Here is a 15340-nt window from a genome sequence, read left to right on the forward strand (position 1 = left end):
TGTGGTATAATAACAGAACTAAACATTAGCCCAAACAAACTTTTAATGTTAATGTTGATGTCAAGATACAGTATAAGGGTGGCTGTGCCATTTACTAATATCATTTATCTTGTAACTTCCTAATTTAATAGGCTGTTGGGAATGGCTGGAAGGACACATTATTGCTTATCTTAACAACAAAGTATATGGCTTTTAGCTAAATGTGTGGTTTTGTCTAAATCTTCCTCAAAATTAAGGGAACCTCTCTTCCATCCTGTACTCTTTGGCATAATATTTTATTCCCGGCAGGAGGCAAACCATTAGTCAATGAGAGTTCTAAGCTTTAAGTGGCTGGGACATAATCAGTCACAGGAAAATAGTTTCATATAGTAATCTAAATGAACAATAACCTACGGTAATGATGCCTCCTTTTCTTGCCTTAGTAGCTAACTTTTACTTTAATTATTAGTTGTAAATTATCTGTTCATGAAGCAGAGACGTTTCTGGATCAGACTCGCCTGACTTCCTCGCCTTTTACTTTCTCTCTCTGTCTCTGTCTCACCATGCGTATCCAACGGGTAGTGTCCTAGTGTCTCTAAGATAAACTCAAAATTAAGTGGTTTAAAAAAAGGAGGATGTGTAAATAACAACCTACCAGAGTTGCAGTCATCCCCAGAGGAGCCTTCCTGGCAGACGCAGAATCCATCCTTGCAGACGCCCTTCCGGCTGCAGTTGTTGGCGCAATAGACCAGTGAACAGTCTTCTCCAATGTACCCAGGCCTGCAATGGCAGGTTCCGTTGATGCACAGCCCCTGGTCCGAGCAGTCATTGAGACATCTCCCGACCATGCAGTCCTCGCCGGTGAAGGACTCCTCGCACACGCACTCCCCATCGATGCAGAGCCCTCGGCCCGAACAGTCCATGGGGCAGCGGGGCTCTGAGCAGTTGTCGCCGCCAAAGTCCCGGTCGCACACACACTCGCCCTCCACGCAGATGCCCTGGCCAGAGCAGTCGTCCGGGCAGCGTGGCTCTGAGCAGTTCTTGCCGGCCCAGCCCTCCTCGCAGATACAGCCGCACAGGTCAAAACTGAAGCTGCCATGTCCGCCGCATCCGGGGACAAAGTCTAGGCGGCCTGGGAAGCAAGGAAGAGGTTGCACATTATTGGGTACCAATCAACTAATTTTTTTCCGATTCTACAACATCCATGCGCATCATTTGAGAGCACTCGTGCACGGAATGGAGCGCCGCAAAATATTATGTGATTTTTCAAAGGTAAGTGAAAAATCGCTATAAACCCAGACGTAATGATTAACACTTAACATTCAGTGGTGAAATGAGGTCTGGCCTCTCTTATCAATGAAACAACAATTAAATATGCAGACAGCATTGTGTTTAACATAATATACACTAGTTTGAAGTTTCCATACAATTCCAGGTTTCCACAAATTCTTCTAATTGAACTTTGACAAATAGCAGAGCTTAACATAATATACACTAGTTTGAAGTTTCCATACAATTCCAGGTTTCCACAAATTCTTCTAATTGAACTTTGACAAATAGCAGAGCTTAAATTTATATGAATGCTACAGTAGTATACAACAAAACTCACTTTATATCTCATACAGTACATGTACAGTATGAGATACAGTTACCGTAAGCTCTTTTCACAGTGGGGGAACATATGAACAGCTGCTGAACGGCTTGTTGTGTGTTTCACTAAATCAAGGCAAAAACATGAATAACACATTTTCATCAGTGCGCGCCCACCTGGTCCACATTTCTATCAGGATCATGGCTGCCAGACACAAGCACATGCTTGAATTGCTTTAAGAGAAGTATAAATATTTAAATGGTGTCATTAGAGGAGGCCTTTGACCATAACCCGGGTTCTATCCTAGACATTATGCTCTAATTAGAAGGACAGCATTGAATACTGAACCAAACAATAAGCCATAGCTCCTGTCTCCCCTAAGCACTCAGATCAGATCAGATCCAGACAGAGCCTGGAGAAATCTCTCCAGCATCAATATTCTGATACTGTCTCACCTACCTAAAACAATTCGGACATGGCCTAACCCCGGTTTCGTGTCTGCCTGTTCTTTGGAACCTAAGATGTATTTTGTGCCTACTTAATGGGACATTTCACTTTTTTTTTCACGTTTTTAAGTTACTTCATTCAGTATTTAGATGTTTGATATTCATTTTTTAGCTACCCCGGCCCCTTCCTATACAGACCCATTATAACTTCCAAATCCATTATAACCATGATAGATTTATCAAAAACTCCCAACCTTTTTTTCTGGTGACTGATAGTGTCCTTCCAATATGTGAGTGGGCCATGGTTTTTTCGTTGACTGTTCTTATTTATTTTTAATAATTAATAATTCTATTGGAAAAGATCCTCCTCCAGGAGGAGGCCGGAAGAGAACCACAGGAATGCACCCAGGGTGCCGGCCTAGTTCCGGTGAGTCCGACAGAGTTACCATGTGGGGGTCCCCGGAACATCCAGACCCCCAGGATTGCGACCAGGGGGCTGGGCCGGTTCCAGCGTGCCGCCCCGCATCCGAAATGGTTGAGAAATGACTCTACTGTACCCTCTACTGTACTGTACTGGCACACCCGAAATCATCATATACAGTTAATATGTGTGTGTTTGTGTGTGTGTGTTAGGTTGCACACAGGTGGTGAAAAACAACCATGCTGTTTTCGTGCTCAGACCCAGCCAGACAGCCAGACAGGCACCCACCCACACACATAGCTCCGTAAGGGAGTGGTTGCACCACTCAAAAAATAAATAAAAACAGTAAATGAAAAACCACGGCCCCTCACGTATTAAAAAGGTTGGGTATTTTCGATGAATCTATCATGGTTAAAATGGAGTTTGAAATTACAATGGGTTTGTATAATTATGTAGGAAGGGGCCGGGTAGCGGTGTTCACATAAGTCTGAGTAGACAATAAAATTACCAAAAGTCTTTTTGAAAGTGAAATATCCCTTTAAATTAAAGTCCATTCCATTGATCTTACCAATTCCTTTTGCTAAAGTATTTCCGGAGGATATTCAATAGCTTCATGTTTCATGCCAGCCCACTTTACAGGACTGGAACATTGTTAACTGCTCCTCTCTAAAGCCAGCCAATTTCTTCTAGTTAGATTTTTTTATTTAACTGTTACACAAATCGTTTTGGCTCTCTGGTTTTGTGTGTGCACATGCGTACCTGCACACACCGTGCGTGCATGCATGCCTGCGTGCATGCGTGCGTGCCATGTGTACAATGTACTCACCCATTACAGAGCTTTCCCCACAGCATCCAGATCCAGTTCCACACTGGGCTCTAAGGAAGGAAACCTCTCTCTCAAGCATCTCTATCCTGGTGGCCAGCTGCTGAACAGAGTTGGCCGCCGGGCAGCCGCATGCTGCTTTGGGGATGTTGATGCGGTGTGTGAACGTTACCTAGCATGGAGAACAACACTTTATTTAGATGAGGTTAGCCTTCATTGATCCCTGCGGTGCCATTCAGTAGCCATGTGAAAGGTGCATGCTGTAGGAGCATACTGTGGGGAGTCTACGGTCTGCATAGACTCTTGTTCAATCTGTAATTACTAGGTGTGCGGTCCATTAACCACTTAAAGCCTATACGTTGTTGACGAGGGTCCCCCAAAAGTCTATCCTCGGCCCCCTTCTGTTTCCTTCTACACTGTATATTGATAATTTAATTTCTGATGAATGTTCGTTTTGTCCGGTAAATGTACCTTTCATGACGTGCCCAGAATAGGGACCCTCGGGTTCATGTGATTAATGAAGCCGCAAAAATCGCAATGTGGCGTTCAGTTCAAGAACTTAATCGTTAACTTAATTGCCTTTTCATTGCACCGAATGTTGTATGTTGATGTTATTAATATTCCCGCTACGAAGCAGATGTTGGGTAACACAGAATTGGTGGGCTGGCACGCTTGCCCAATGATCCTAGCCCTGCACTACTTAACTGTATAGCACATTACACTGGTTCCTGACAGCCAGAGAGTGAGTGAACTCATCCAACTGGCCACAAAATCGCGCACAAAAGTGTCCTCATACGGTATGCAGCGACGGCTCCAGAAAATTGTGACTGGGGGTGAGAATCTTGGTTTACATAGAAGTCAGTCAATTGAGCTTGTTTTGAGGGGGAGGGCGGGGGGGGGGGGGGGGGGGGGGGGGCTAAGCCTCCACCAGAGTGGGCTAAAGCCCCCCCTTGCCCCCCTGGAGTAGTCCCTGACGGTATGTAGCGTCAGCTGTCATAACGAGACAAATTAACCTATCAAATGGGGCGTAAACAATTCCTTGGACAATGTCGATGAGTGGACAGAAATATCTCTGCTCTGGGCCGTGGCTCAGCGGTCCAGGCACCTTGGCCGGTAGTCCGAGTCTGGCAGTGTGCCGCGGGTTCGACTCCCGATCCCGACGGCCTTTACTGCATGTCACCCCCCCCATCTCTCTCCCCATTTCCTGTCAGCCTACTGTCTGTCTCTCTATACAAAAATATAAAATAAAGGCAAAAGCCGAAGAAAAAATAGTGAAAAAATAAATATCTCTGCTGCATCAAACTGCCGCACAAATGCCCGTGCACACAAGTCTCCTTTAAATATTGATACTGGAATTGTGCACCATCACACGCATGCATAGACACAGGTCTCCCTTAAATGTGTGAAACTGATCCCAGTCCTTCAGTAAATACAGTACAACCACTACTAGATGATGGTCTCACTATAATGCTGTATGATGACTGTTTGAGCAATCCTGAAATAGAAATATGAGACGGATGAAGAGCAACAACAGAGGGCACACGATAAGCTGCTGATGTGTTGTCCGCCCACTATGCCATTTGAGAATACAATTCCTTTCACTCTTAATAAAGTGAATGCTTCTCTGCTTAAAGAAAGAAAATGAATCACAAAACCAATTAATCACAAAACCAAAGCCTTATTGTGGTCAGGACATGGTTGCAAAATCTCACTCACCTTCAGACACGGCGAACACATTTGAGGGGTGTCTATTGAACCTACTGTACATTCCCACGTTTCATGAAAATGAAATCTGTTCTTGATTTTGACGTTCTAAAATCTTTTTTGAGACAGACGGACCGATTACAATATCCTACTGTACGTATTGAAATAGTTCCTTCTATCCACAGCAACATGGTTGGCCACAACGTTGCTGACCTTGTTCCTTTTTATTTTTTATCTCTATTATCATAGTGTTTTCATAAAACGGTGAAAATTAATATACTCTTCTACAAATTGCCTCTGCTGCAGGCAACTTCATGGGATGAGCTGAACATTTTTCAACTCACGCTACAACGGTGCCCTGAGCGAGAAAGTAGCACAGAGCGACAAAACCATAAGTCTCGGCTTTCCATTGACTTCATTCTTAGTGCTTTAAAAGCGTTTGTAGCGTTCGTGTGAATGCACCCAACCATGCTTGGCCTTCGCCTTCGGCTTACAAGGAAGCAGAAGCTTTAAATTGATTGAATTTTTCACAGTGACAGCGTATCTTAATTGCCCTTTCCTAAAATCAAGTGACATTGCTTCACTCAGACACAATTCTCTTTCGATTTTCATCCTAGAGTACATGACAAGGCTCCTTTCTTTGTGTTATTACAGTGCGGGAAAAATAGTACACATCACAGCATGAATCAAAGTACTGGGAGATGAAAACTAAAACTACACTATCTCTCTGCATTTGATGTATGTGATTACCTTGCTTAAAGGCTCTGGATAATAGCGTCGGCTAGATTGCGAAATTGTAAAAAGGGGAAATATATTAAATATCTACACAGTATATATATATATATATATATATATATATATATATATATATATATATATATACATACATACATACATATATATATATATATATATCTTGGATTCTTGGTGCCTGTAAAATTAAATGGACATGGTATGAGGTGTCTATACTACAATGACAAAATAAATCACAGCAGCTTCAGCTGTAGTCCCAGATCAATAGTCATCAGCCCTCACCACACCAGTCTGTCTGCCTCCTCCATCATAAGGGAGCCAATGCTGGATTAAACCACGGCATAAATAACATCATTACTCATTATAATCGTAATGCCATGATGTAGCTCATCTTTGTGCCTGTGCCACCCGGTGCCTCTCTATATCCAGACCAATACTGTCAAATGGAGCAGAAGTTAAATGCATCGACTGTACCTGGCTATCAGCATCCACCGTCTGCTCGGTGTATTCTGTAGGTCCACTTGGTCCAGTTGGGTCCTCCATAGCCGGTGTGGAGCCCAGTTCAGCACGGGGACCTTAAGAGGAGAGGAAAGATCTTTCACTACCAAGCCTATAGCGTCCCTACGCTGGCCTTGTTATAATAGCCGAACGCATCAAATGTTCTTCAGACATATTTTGTCATCAAAGATTGATGAAAATAGGCTATAGTATACAGTAGGGGTTGTGAGCTTGTACATCTGGTGCGGAGGGGGAAACAAGGACAGACCCTCGAGGGACTAGACAAGACAAGGCTAGATACAATGTCAACAAACGATAACATCTAAGTGAGACTCATTAGGATTCACTTGGATGGGCAGTGGAAACACTTCTCATGGTAACAATCACCTGAGGCCTGCAGGGGCGAAGAGGAGTCCAGGTCCACCGAGCACAGGGACTCCAGCGGTACATTTATGTTGTACACATGATTGAAGACCATGGGCTGCTCCCTCAGCGTCTGATTGGCTGGGCCAGATGAGGAGGAGAGCTCATCCATCGCCTGCCTCCTCACTCGGGTGGTACGCACCAGCGTGCTGTCTCCTGACGGGGCGGCGCTGCAGCAAACCGCCTGTAGGAATTGTACAAAAATGAATAAAACATTCAAAACGTGTTCTATTTTTCACAATGTCCTCCTCGTTAACAGAATGATAGGACTTATGCAACGGCAAAGTTCCCATTAATTCTTAGACCCTAAGAGCTCAATTATGAACGTCATATAGTATGGCATATAATATGACAGATTTTAATAGATGGAGGCGTGGCCAATGTCATATTGCAATTATGAGCACGGTAAGATGCACTTTCCGACACCCGTGGCGTGCGCAAAACGGCCTTGAATTAGTCATGGGTGTGTTTAGGGCGTCGCCGCCATCCACCCATTCAGCATGTCCGTACCATTCACTTTAACAGTCAGCTGATCTCACATACGATATGCGCCCTTTGCGCCCTTTGCTTTAATAGCAATTCTCTTTGCTATAAAAATAATCCCAAAAGAAGCGCATATAACAGGGGTCTGCAACCTATTTTAAATTAAGTGCCATGTTTTTATTTTCTAGATAGTGAGTCTGCCATATGAAGATTAATTTTATGACACCACATTCAAATTATATTTTGATTTGATATCTTTGTTTTGTATGTTGGGTGTTTCATGGTGTTTTTCCTTTTCTTATGTGAACGTTATTTGTATGCAGCTGTGACTGATAAATTTCTCCCAATACAAGGGAGACAAATAAAGACAACCTTGCCTTGAACCTTGAACCTTTGTCCACAAATATAAAGTTCTTCCTTCTTTTTAAATATTTTCTTGCACATTGTTATAATGATCATTATAAATATATATCCCCCTGCAGTCAGAGTTCAAAGTTTTAATGAATGTATAGAATGTGCTGTGCAGAATGTTATTTGACTATAGATGTTTAAACCGACAATACTCACAATGTCACAATGTTACACGTCGCAATGTGATGCATTGTGAGCTGGTAGATCTGCTATTTTCAAAAGGAATCTTGGAAAAAAGTGACAATTGTGGAATATTTTTTAAACAAAAAGAAGCCCAAAGTCGCTTATAATAAACAGACATGGCAACACTCCAGAGCAGCCCACAGAGCCGCTCTTGTGTAAAATAAAATTAAGAGGTGGTCACTGGTCAGACCCAGGTGTAATCGGTATGAGTGTTTTTAGGTCAAGGGGCTTAATAGCAAATTGCGCAAAGCGAATATAATTAACATATGGACACTCCCCCAATGCTAAAATATGCAGGAACGTGGTATGCCATATGTGTGTGCGTTCAACAAGGCTTCCATAATACGAAAGGGTGCAGAGCGAGGCCAAATTATGTATTACCACATGGGTTTAGTCATACTACAGTATATGACGTTCATAATTGAGGCCTAAGTGTGTGTCTCCATCTACAGTATATTGCACAGGGGTTCCATACAGATCTTTTTTGGCAAGGGACCCAACAATTCATATTGAAAATGTCTGTGTCAACAATATTTAAGAGGAAATGTGTATCTTCCACTTTTGGGCAGACAGTGACAACATACGTTTCAAGACTAACATTTGAATAGAGCTCTGCTTGAACAATTCTAAATGCAAAACTGTATGCTATTCCCTTCATGTTCACTATGGAGCCTAATCACCATACCTTATTAACAAAGTCAACATATCCCCAATTACTCCTTTGGTAACCGTGGTGACCTTGGATTGATTACATTTGAGTAACTATTACAAAATAAACAGTCTATAAAACTAAATAGCCTTAATTATCCCCCCTGGGAGATTGAGAGTTCAACCCTGACTTTGTGTGTGTGTGTGTGTGTGTGTGTGTGTGTGCGTGCGTGCGTGCGTGCGTGCGTGCGTGCGTGCGTGCGTGCGTGCGTGCGTGCGTGCGTGCGTGCGTGCGTGCGTGCGTGCGTGCGTGTGTTGGGGGGGGGGGGGGGGGGGGGATTACTAGGTCAACCAGCATCATATTTCTCGGTGGCAGCAAGCCAAGGACAACGGTAATATTATTTACTTCATAATCACAGAGCAATGGTCCCTCCCAGGGACACCAGACTATGGACTGACACTAGCCAATCACAGCAAGGATAAGCATCCTAACGGATGAACATCCTGCCAGGAACTGGCCTCGGAGGCTAACTGGGGAAATTCAGGCACGTGATAGGGTACAGAGAGATGAGAATGAAATAACAAATAAAACAATATCAAATAAATAAAATAAGAGTCTAGTACTGGAAATTTGCACTTGGTCCAGCTGAGTTAACATAATGGATGTATAATGAACGTACAATCCATCAGCAATGAATATTATGCATTCTGATTCAAGTGGCACTTCTTGGAGGGAAACATTACTGTACACTCTCTCTCTCTCTCTCTCTCTCTCTCTCTCTCTCTCTCTAGCACTACATTACAACCTGAAAACCTTGAAATCTAAGGTCCTTTCAGAATTTGAATGTCAGATTTTTTAGAAATATTTAGTTGTATTTGCCCGAGCGGCATGGATTCTGCCATCCTTTCAGCAAATCCAACCTTGAGCCTCTAGAGACTCTATATTGCTCGAAAAATGGGACAAATGGACTGAATATAGAACCCAACAAAATGACACCACTACAATGGACTGGAATTTGATGCCTGAAAATTATACATTATGAACCCCTGTACTGTAACTGTGAATAGAAATCTGCAAATAAAAAGTAAAGTAAGTAAATGAAAAAGTAAAGAAAATGAAAAAAGAACATCTCAAAAACAGACTGACATCTGAACATACAGTAGGTGTTTTCACCCCAGTGAAGGTAGACTCTAGAACCTTTTTGTCTTTCTTTCATTAAAGTCCCAAAACACAGATATAATGCGCTGATAAATGGACAATATGTTGCCTTTCCTGAACATCGTTATTTAAGTAGCCTATGTCTTATCTTCTTCTTCTTTCGTGTATCATCCTCAAATGTCCAACTCAGTATCGAGTAGCCACGCCCTTGTCTCTGGTCCCACGTGGAAGAGGCCGGCCTCCGAAGGAGGTCTGCACAGGGGGCAGGTGTTAACTATGTGCTCGGCAGAGTGCTCAGGCTCGCCGCACTCGCATGCTGCACTGTCCGCCAAGCCCCACCTCTTCATTGCTGATTTGAAGCAGCCGACTCCAGTGCGCAGGCGGTTCAGTAGGGTCCACTGCCGGCGTGGCAGGTCCTCTCCCTCAACGCCATCACCCGGGTCACAGATGTAGTGGTGCATACGGGAGGGCCCAGCAAACTCCCACTCCTGCTTTCAAGATTCCGCCAGCCATGCACTGGTGGATGAGTCCTCCGGGATGGAACGTAACATCTCTTGTGCCGCCTTGTTGTAAGGGTGGCGGGACTTGAGTCTGTTTGGAGGCTCTATTTCCACTGTAGTGTTGTGCAGGATACGCCAGTCGTGTATTTTGGCTTTCCTTGCTAGCTTGATGGTAGAAGCCTCTCGTCGGAGGCCAGCAAGGACTGGCAGGTAGGACACAGGAGTGGGCTTCAGGCAGCAAGGACTGGCAGGTAGGACACAGGAGTGGGCTTCAGGCAGCCAGTTATGGTTCGGAGCCTATGTCTTATAATACCCACCCATGCACCAGTGGAGCTGCACATTCAAATCCTATTTGTCAATGTAATCACTTTAAGCAATCCTTGTGTTAAGATATTAAAGTATGGTTGATTACACATTCACTGGATTTACTAATGAACTTAATGCAATTTCCAAGGGTCAGTTTTGCAGGGAATGTATTTCAGTTGCAAATTACTCTAGGCAGGCTATAATGCTAGCAGAAGATTTTTCCTGAGAGAGGAATAATCATAATGTATAGAGTTAGACAGTCACAATAATTACGCTAAGCACTTAAAGACATCCTTGAAACCTTTGCACAACGTTTCCATCATAGCTCTCGCCTACACTATGTGGCATCTGGATACAGTTGTACAGACTACAGCACATAAAGTAGCTGGGCAAAAAAGACTGCCTTGTTGAAAATTGTTTTGCCTTGCCTTAATTGCCATTGCCTTAACTTTCCTTTCCCAGAATATCACAGCCAGTGCATTTGTGACTGTCCGAGGTGAAGAACACGTTTCCTCACATCCAGTGGTGTTCTAAAGGAATGCTGTATAAACTAAAATTACATTCTGTCACTCCAAAATGTTTTGTACATAATTTCAGCATCACTGACTTTTTCTGTTTGTATTTGATCTGGCTGAGGGCTCCAAATTCCACCACCTTTTCAGCTATGCTTAAAATGCAGCAAGCAGCTGGAAGGTGGTCCCATGCTCTGCAATTAGCTATAGCCTTATACTACTTATACACTATTATATACCTTATACACTATATTACTAAATCAGTCATTAATTCCAGGCACCTTAGCAGCACAAATTGCTCTTGAGGTGTACCATAGTTTGCTATTTGTAATTTGCATTTAGTCTTGAATTTATATTGTAGGTTATTGTATTTTGTAATCCGGCTTGTTTGCTTTCTTGGCCTTCTAAAATCAGGACAGGACATATGCATATTAATGGACATGACATATGAATGTAACGTAAATACACCGGATTTAGCAAAGATGCTAATGCTCTCAGATGTTCTCAATGTTCTCTTCTGCATCAGGGCTCACTCATCTGAACCAAAATGGCTGGCGTGTTAAGTGGTCAGTGGGTCCAACGGTCCAAGAAGCCTCCAGAACGGCTGTCCAACGTTAAAGCTGCCACTACCTACTGGCCAAAAACTGGAACTGCAGCACGGTCATGGAGGTGGACGTAACGTGCGTCAACCCTGACCTCATATTTGAGAGCGCTCTCAACTTCCGCTCACTCGAGCCATTGAGTTATAAATGTCTTCCGGGTGCTTCAAAACGCCACTGAGCAACTTCCATTGAAATGAATCCCGGTCCTCTATGAGTGGGTCGCATGCCTTTTCTTTTTTTTTGTCTCTTATACTTTTTATCCCACGATTTTGTAACCCATTTTTTCACCCAGTGTCAATTATCTAATGTAATCCTGGGCGCTACACTTCCTCTGCCAACCTGGGGGGGCAGCGGACTGACCTCATGCTTCCTTCTATGCATGAGTAGTCCAAGCTGCTTCTTTTCACCTGACAGGGGAGAGTTTCACCGGCCGGGCGTAGCGCGTGGAAGGAACACGTTAGTCCGACCAGTTCCTTTCCCCTCCATCAGGCTGGCCAGGGGGAGGTAGTTTAGAGACCAGGATTACTGCATGTTTTTTGTGAGGGTACCTACCCTAGGTGACACGGGGAGAACATGCAAACTCCACACAGAAAGGCCCTTTCACCAACCCCGCCTCAGGTATGGGCACTGATGACGCGGAGGAGAGGACACGTCCCCAGCGCCCACAGCTTCCCCAGCGGGAATCGAACCCAGGACCTTCTAGCTGTGCGGCGACAGCACTACCGACTGTGCCACCGTGTCCCCTCATGCCTTTTCAGAGCATGCTTATTTTAATGGTCAATCAATCGGTTGTGTTCCACTATGGATCAATGGAACTAGTGTACTTTGAGTACTTATTTATTGGTACCACTTTTTAATATTAATGTTATATTATCATTAAAACCTCAGTTTTTTTGCCAGTTATTTGGGGGCCCACTTGCTATACCCCCAGGGCCCACCAGTGGGACTCGGCCCACAGGTTGAGAACCAGTGCAGCAGAATACAGCGTGTACCTTCCAGGTGTACTGTAACTGAACAAAAAAAATGCTTGCATGGTCAGCAATTTTAGTTCCCCTGAACAAAGAGTAAGAAAACAAACAGACAGACAAAACAAACAACACTATTGTCCTTTAGAACAAATGAGTTTGTTATTTCCAGAAGGAATTACTTACTGTGTGTATAGCCTAGATTAATTATGTTAGTATAATTCATGTGCAGACTACTGGGGATTAATACTACAATTAATTTGGACGTGAAATGTTCTAAAATAAGTCGTTGTACATGATAACCGTGTACTGTTTCCCTCAGAGCAGGACATTGTGAGTTTATCGCATGTATTCCAATGTCAATGTTGTCAATACTCTTCTTTCTTTTCCATATCTGACAACAAGGTCAGATAGAATGTCAGAGGTTAAACGGTTCCAATATTGTGAATCTAATAGCAAAATAAAATAAAGATCTAAAACGTATTGTTGTCTGAGGGAACATACAGTAAGTATCCTACTGTAACGGCAGGGTACCTGTATAGTGTATAGTATACTACAGGAGTGGGCAACTTTGAAGATTGTGAGGGCCACTATTTCCACACTCACTCCAGAGGGCCACATTGCATATTACTGTCGTAGCAAAAAATAGCCGATCTACAAGCTCAAAACGCGTCGCATTGCGACGCGTTTTGAGCTTGTAGATCGGCTATTTTTTGCTATATTTGAATTGAAATCCTGAATATGTTTTTGCTATTTTTGAATTGGAATCCTGAAAAGTAACCTTTTTTATTTAATTTCAAATGCATTTAGTTATAGTTATGTTAACTTTATGAATGAAGTAATTAAAGCAGGTCATATTTGCATGTATAATAATAATAATATTTCAGTATTCCAAAATAATCTGAGGGCCACATTAAGTGAAGGTGAGGGCCGCATGTGGCCCCCGGGCCGCCAGTTGCCCATGTATGGTATACTATGTCTCGCTAGAATTTGAAATATGCATTTCCAGTACACCATAGCACTTCATCAAACATGTAGTTGTTGCTAGCGTGCCTGAGGCAAGCATGAATCATTTTGAGCACGGACAAATTCCTATGGGCTAAATTAGTGACTTCTGAGGCTCCTGGACCAAAAGTGACAGAATAAAGGTGTAACTAAGGACAACAATAATGAACAGTCCATTCATAATTGTACATTGGCATGCAATGGTTGTTACCTGTAGCGCCAGAAGCAGTGTCAGAGACAGCGTCCAGCATGTGGCAAGCCTGGCGGCCCGGCGGCGCTGCTCTACCAGTGGCATGGCTGGGATGCACCTCACACCACCTCGCCTCTCCTCACCACTGAGCCTGCAAATGAGAGAGAAGGAAAAAAGATAGAGATAAAGTATGCATAAATACAACTGCACGTGTGCTAGGATCACTGTGAAAATAAATGGTAAATGGTGCATGGTATATAGCGCTTTTATCCAAAGGGCTTTACATACGGTAGATGTGCATTACATTCACCCATCAATGGCGGAGGAAACCATGCAAGGCATGCACATCGGGAGCAATTAGGGGTTCAGTGTCTTGCTCAAGGACACTTCGACACTAACTCTGGGGGAGCCTGGGATCAAACTGGGAACCTTGTGGCTCCCATCCGGCCACTCTACCCCTGAGACACTGCCGTGAATGTGTGTGTGCGTGCGTGCGTGTGTGTGTGTGCGTGCATGTATATGCATGGTGGAGCATCAGCTACAGTCCTATCATCATCTTAAATGCCTGAGATGCAGAACAGTAATTAGCTTATAGGACAAAATCACTCTGCCAGGGATTAGGAGACTGGCTATAAGAACCTCTGAACACATTTCTCCACGCAAGACCAAACATTTGATCTTTCCATGGGGGAAGAATGTGAACATATCGTGCAGAGTGAGTGTTGATACTGTAGATGTGTGGAATCTTTCCTTCACAGGGGTCCGTGGATTATAACCTTATTTTCCTAATATGGCATGAAATGAGTCTCGATTCCCAGGCAAAGTCCTTCTTTATTCAATCAAGAGGCATCTCCCATAGTTACATCAGGTTACAAGCATCAAGTCATCTTTCCATAGCACATTCAGGCCAGGCCAAGCCTGTCCTCTCCGTTCTCCCACTCCAACTCAAAACCAACTCTATTATTAGGTATTTTGGGGCGAATTTGCAATGTGTCCTGATTTGGAACCAATTTCACCCTGAGTCCTTAATTATTTTGTGGGACTAGGTAAGGGGCTATTTTCATCTTGCAACAGACATTGGACTGATGTCTAAATGGTTATGAGTGGATGCCGCCTCCTGTATGTTTCTCTATTGGGTATTTGTAAAACTCTTGTTTTCCATGTTTCACTTGTCACTGAAATGCTCTCACATACCAATTGTTGTCCGTTTCTTTCTGTCCTCCCACTGGTTCATCCACCCCAGATTACGTCACAATCCATTTATGTTAAACGACCTCGTCTCATATTATCTCCTTGAGTACTGGGCTCATCACAGAAGCAATGAGGTGATCTTTTTAAGGAGAGTAATTGTGACAGGTGGATGTTAACGGTTGATTGAGAGAAGTTCTTGGACCGTGAATATACTGTAGCCTTCAGGGGAGCCATTTTAACTTATCATGTTTTGTCACTTTTACATTAATCCATTTGGGGCGGGAACCCCTTTCGGTGTTTGCATCATGTTATGCTTTAGCTATTGAAAAATAGCAGATCTGAACGACTGACATAGAAACATAGCTTTCTCAGAAAACTGTCAGGATGTAGAAGACATTTTTAGAATCTGATCTCAGGTCAAAATGGGTTAAGCAGTCTTCTCTCTATGAACTACCTAATATATAAAATTGGAGACATCCAGGGAGTGATGTATTTCAGTTATGAACAAAGAGTCATGATCACAGAACATCAGCGTTATGATCAAAAC

The 15340-nt window shown here is 43.3% G+C and overlaps 1 protein-coding gene across 1 annotated transcript in view; it reads right to left on the minus strand.

Annotated features, from left to right (window-relative positions):
* Nucleotides 1–15340, minus strand: part of tnr (tenascin R (restrictin, janusin)) — a 325579-nt gene that overhangs the window by 140865 nt on the left and 169374 nt on the right. The window contains exons 4-8 of the mRNA XM_079529713.1: nt 13624–13753; nt 6603–6822; nt 6192–6292; nt 3264–3432; nt 635–1111 (exon numbers count right to left, since the gene is read on the minus strand). Coding sequence (XP_079385839.1) covers nt 635–1111; nt 3264–3432; nt 6192–6292; nt 6603–6822; nt 13624–13707 — 1051 coding nt within the window. The 5' untranslated portion in view covers nt 13708–13753. The remainder of the gene's footprint in view (nt 1–634; nt 1112–3263; nt 3433–6191; nt 6293–6602; nt 6823–13623; nt 13754–15340) is intronic.

Source organism: Electrona antarctica, assembly GCF_951216825.1.
Source record: "Electrona antarctica genome assembly, chromosome: 19".
NCBI lineage: Eukaryota > Metazoa > Chordata > Actinopteri > Myctophiformes > Myctophidae > Electrona > Electrona antarctica.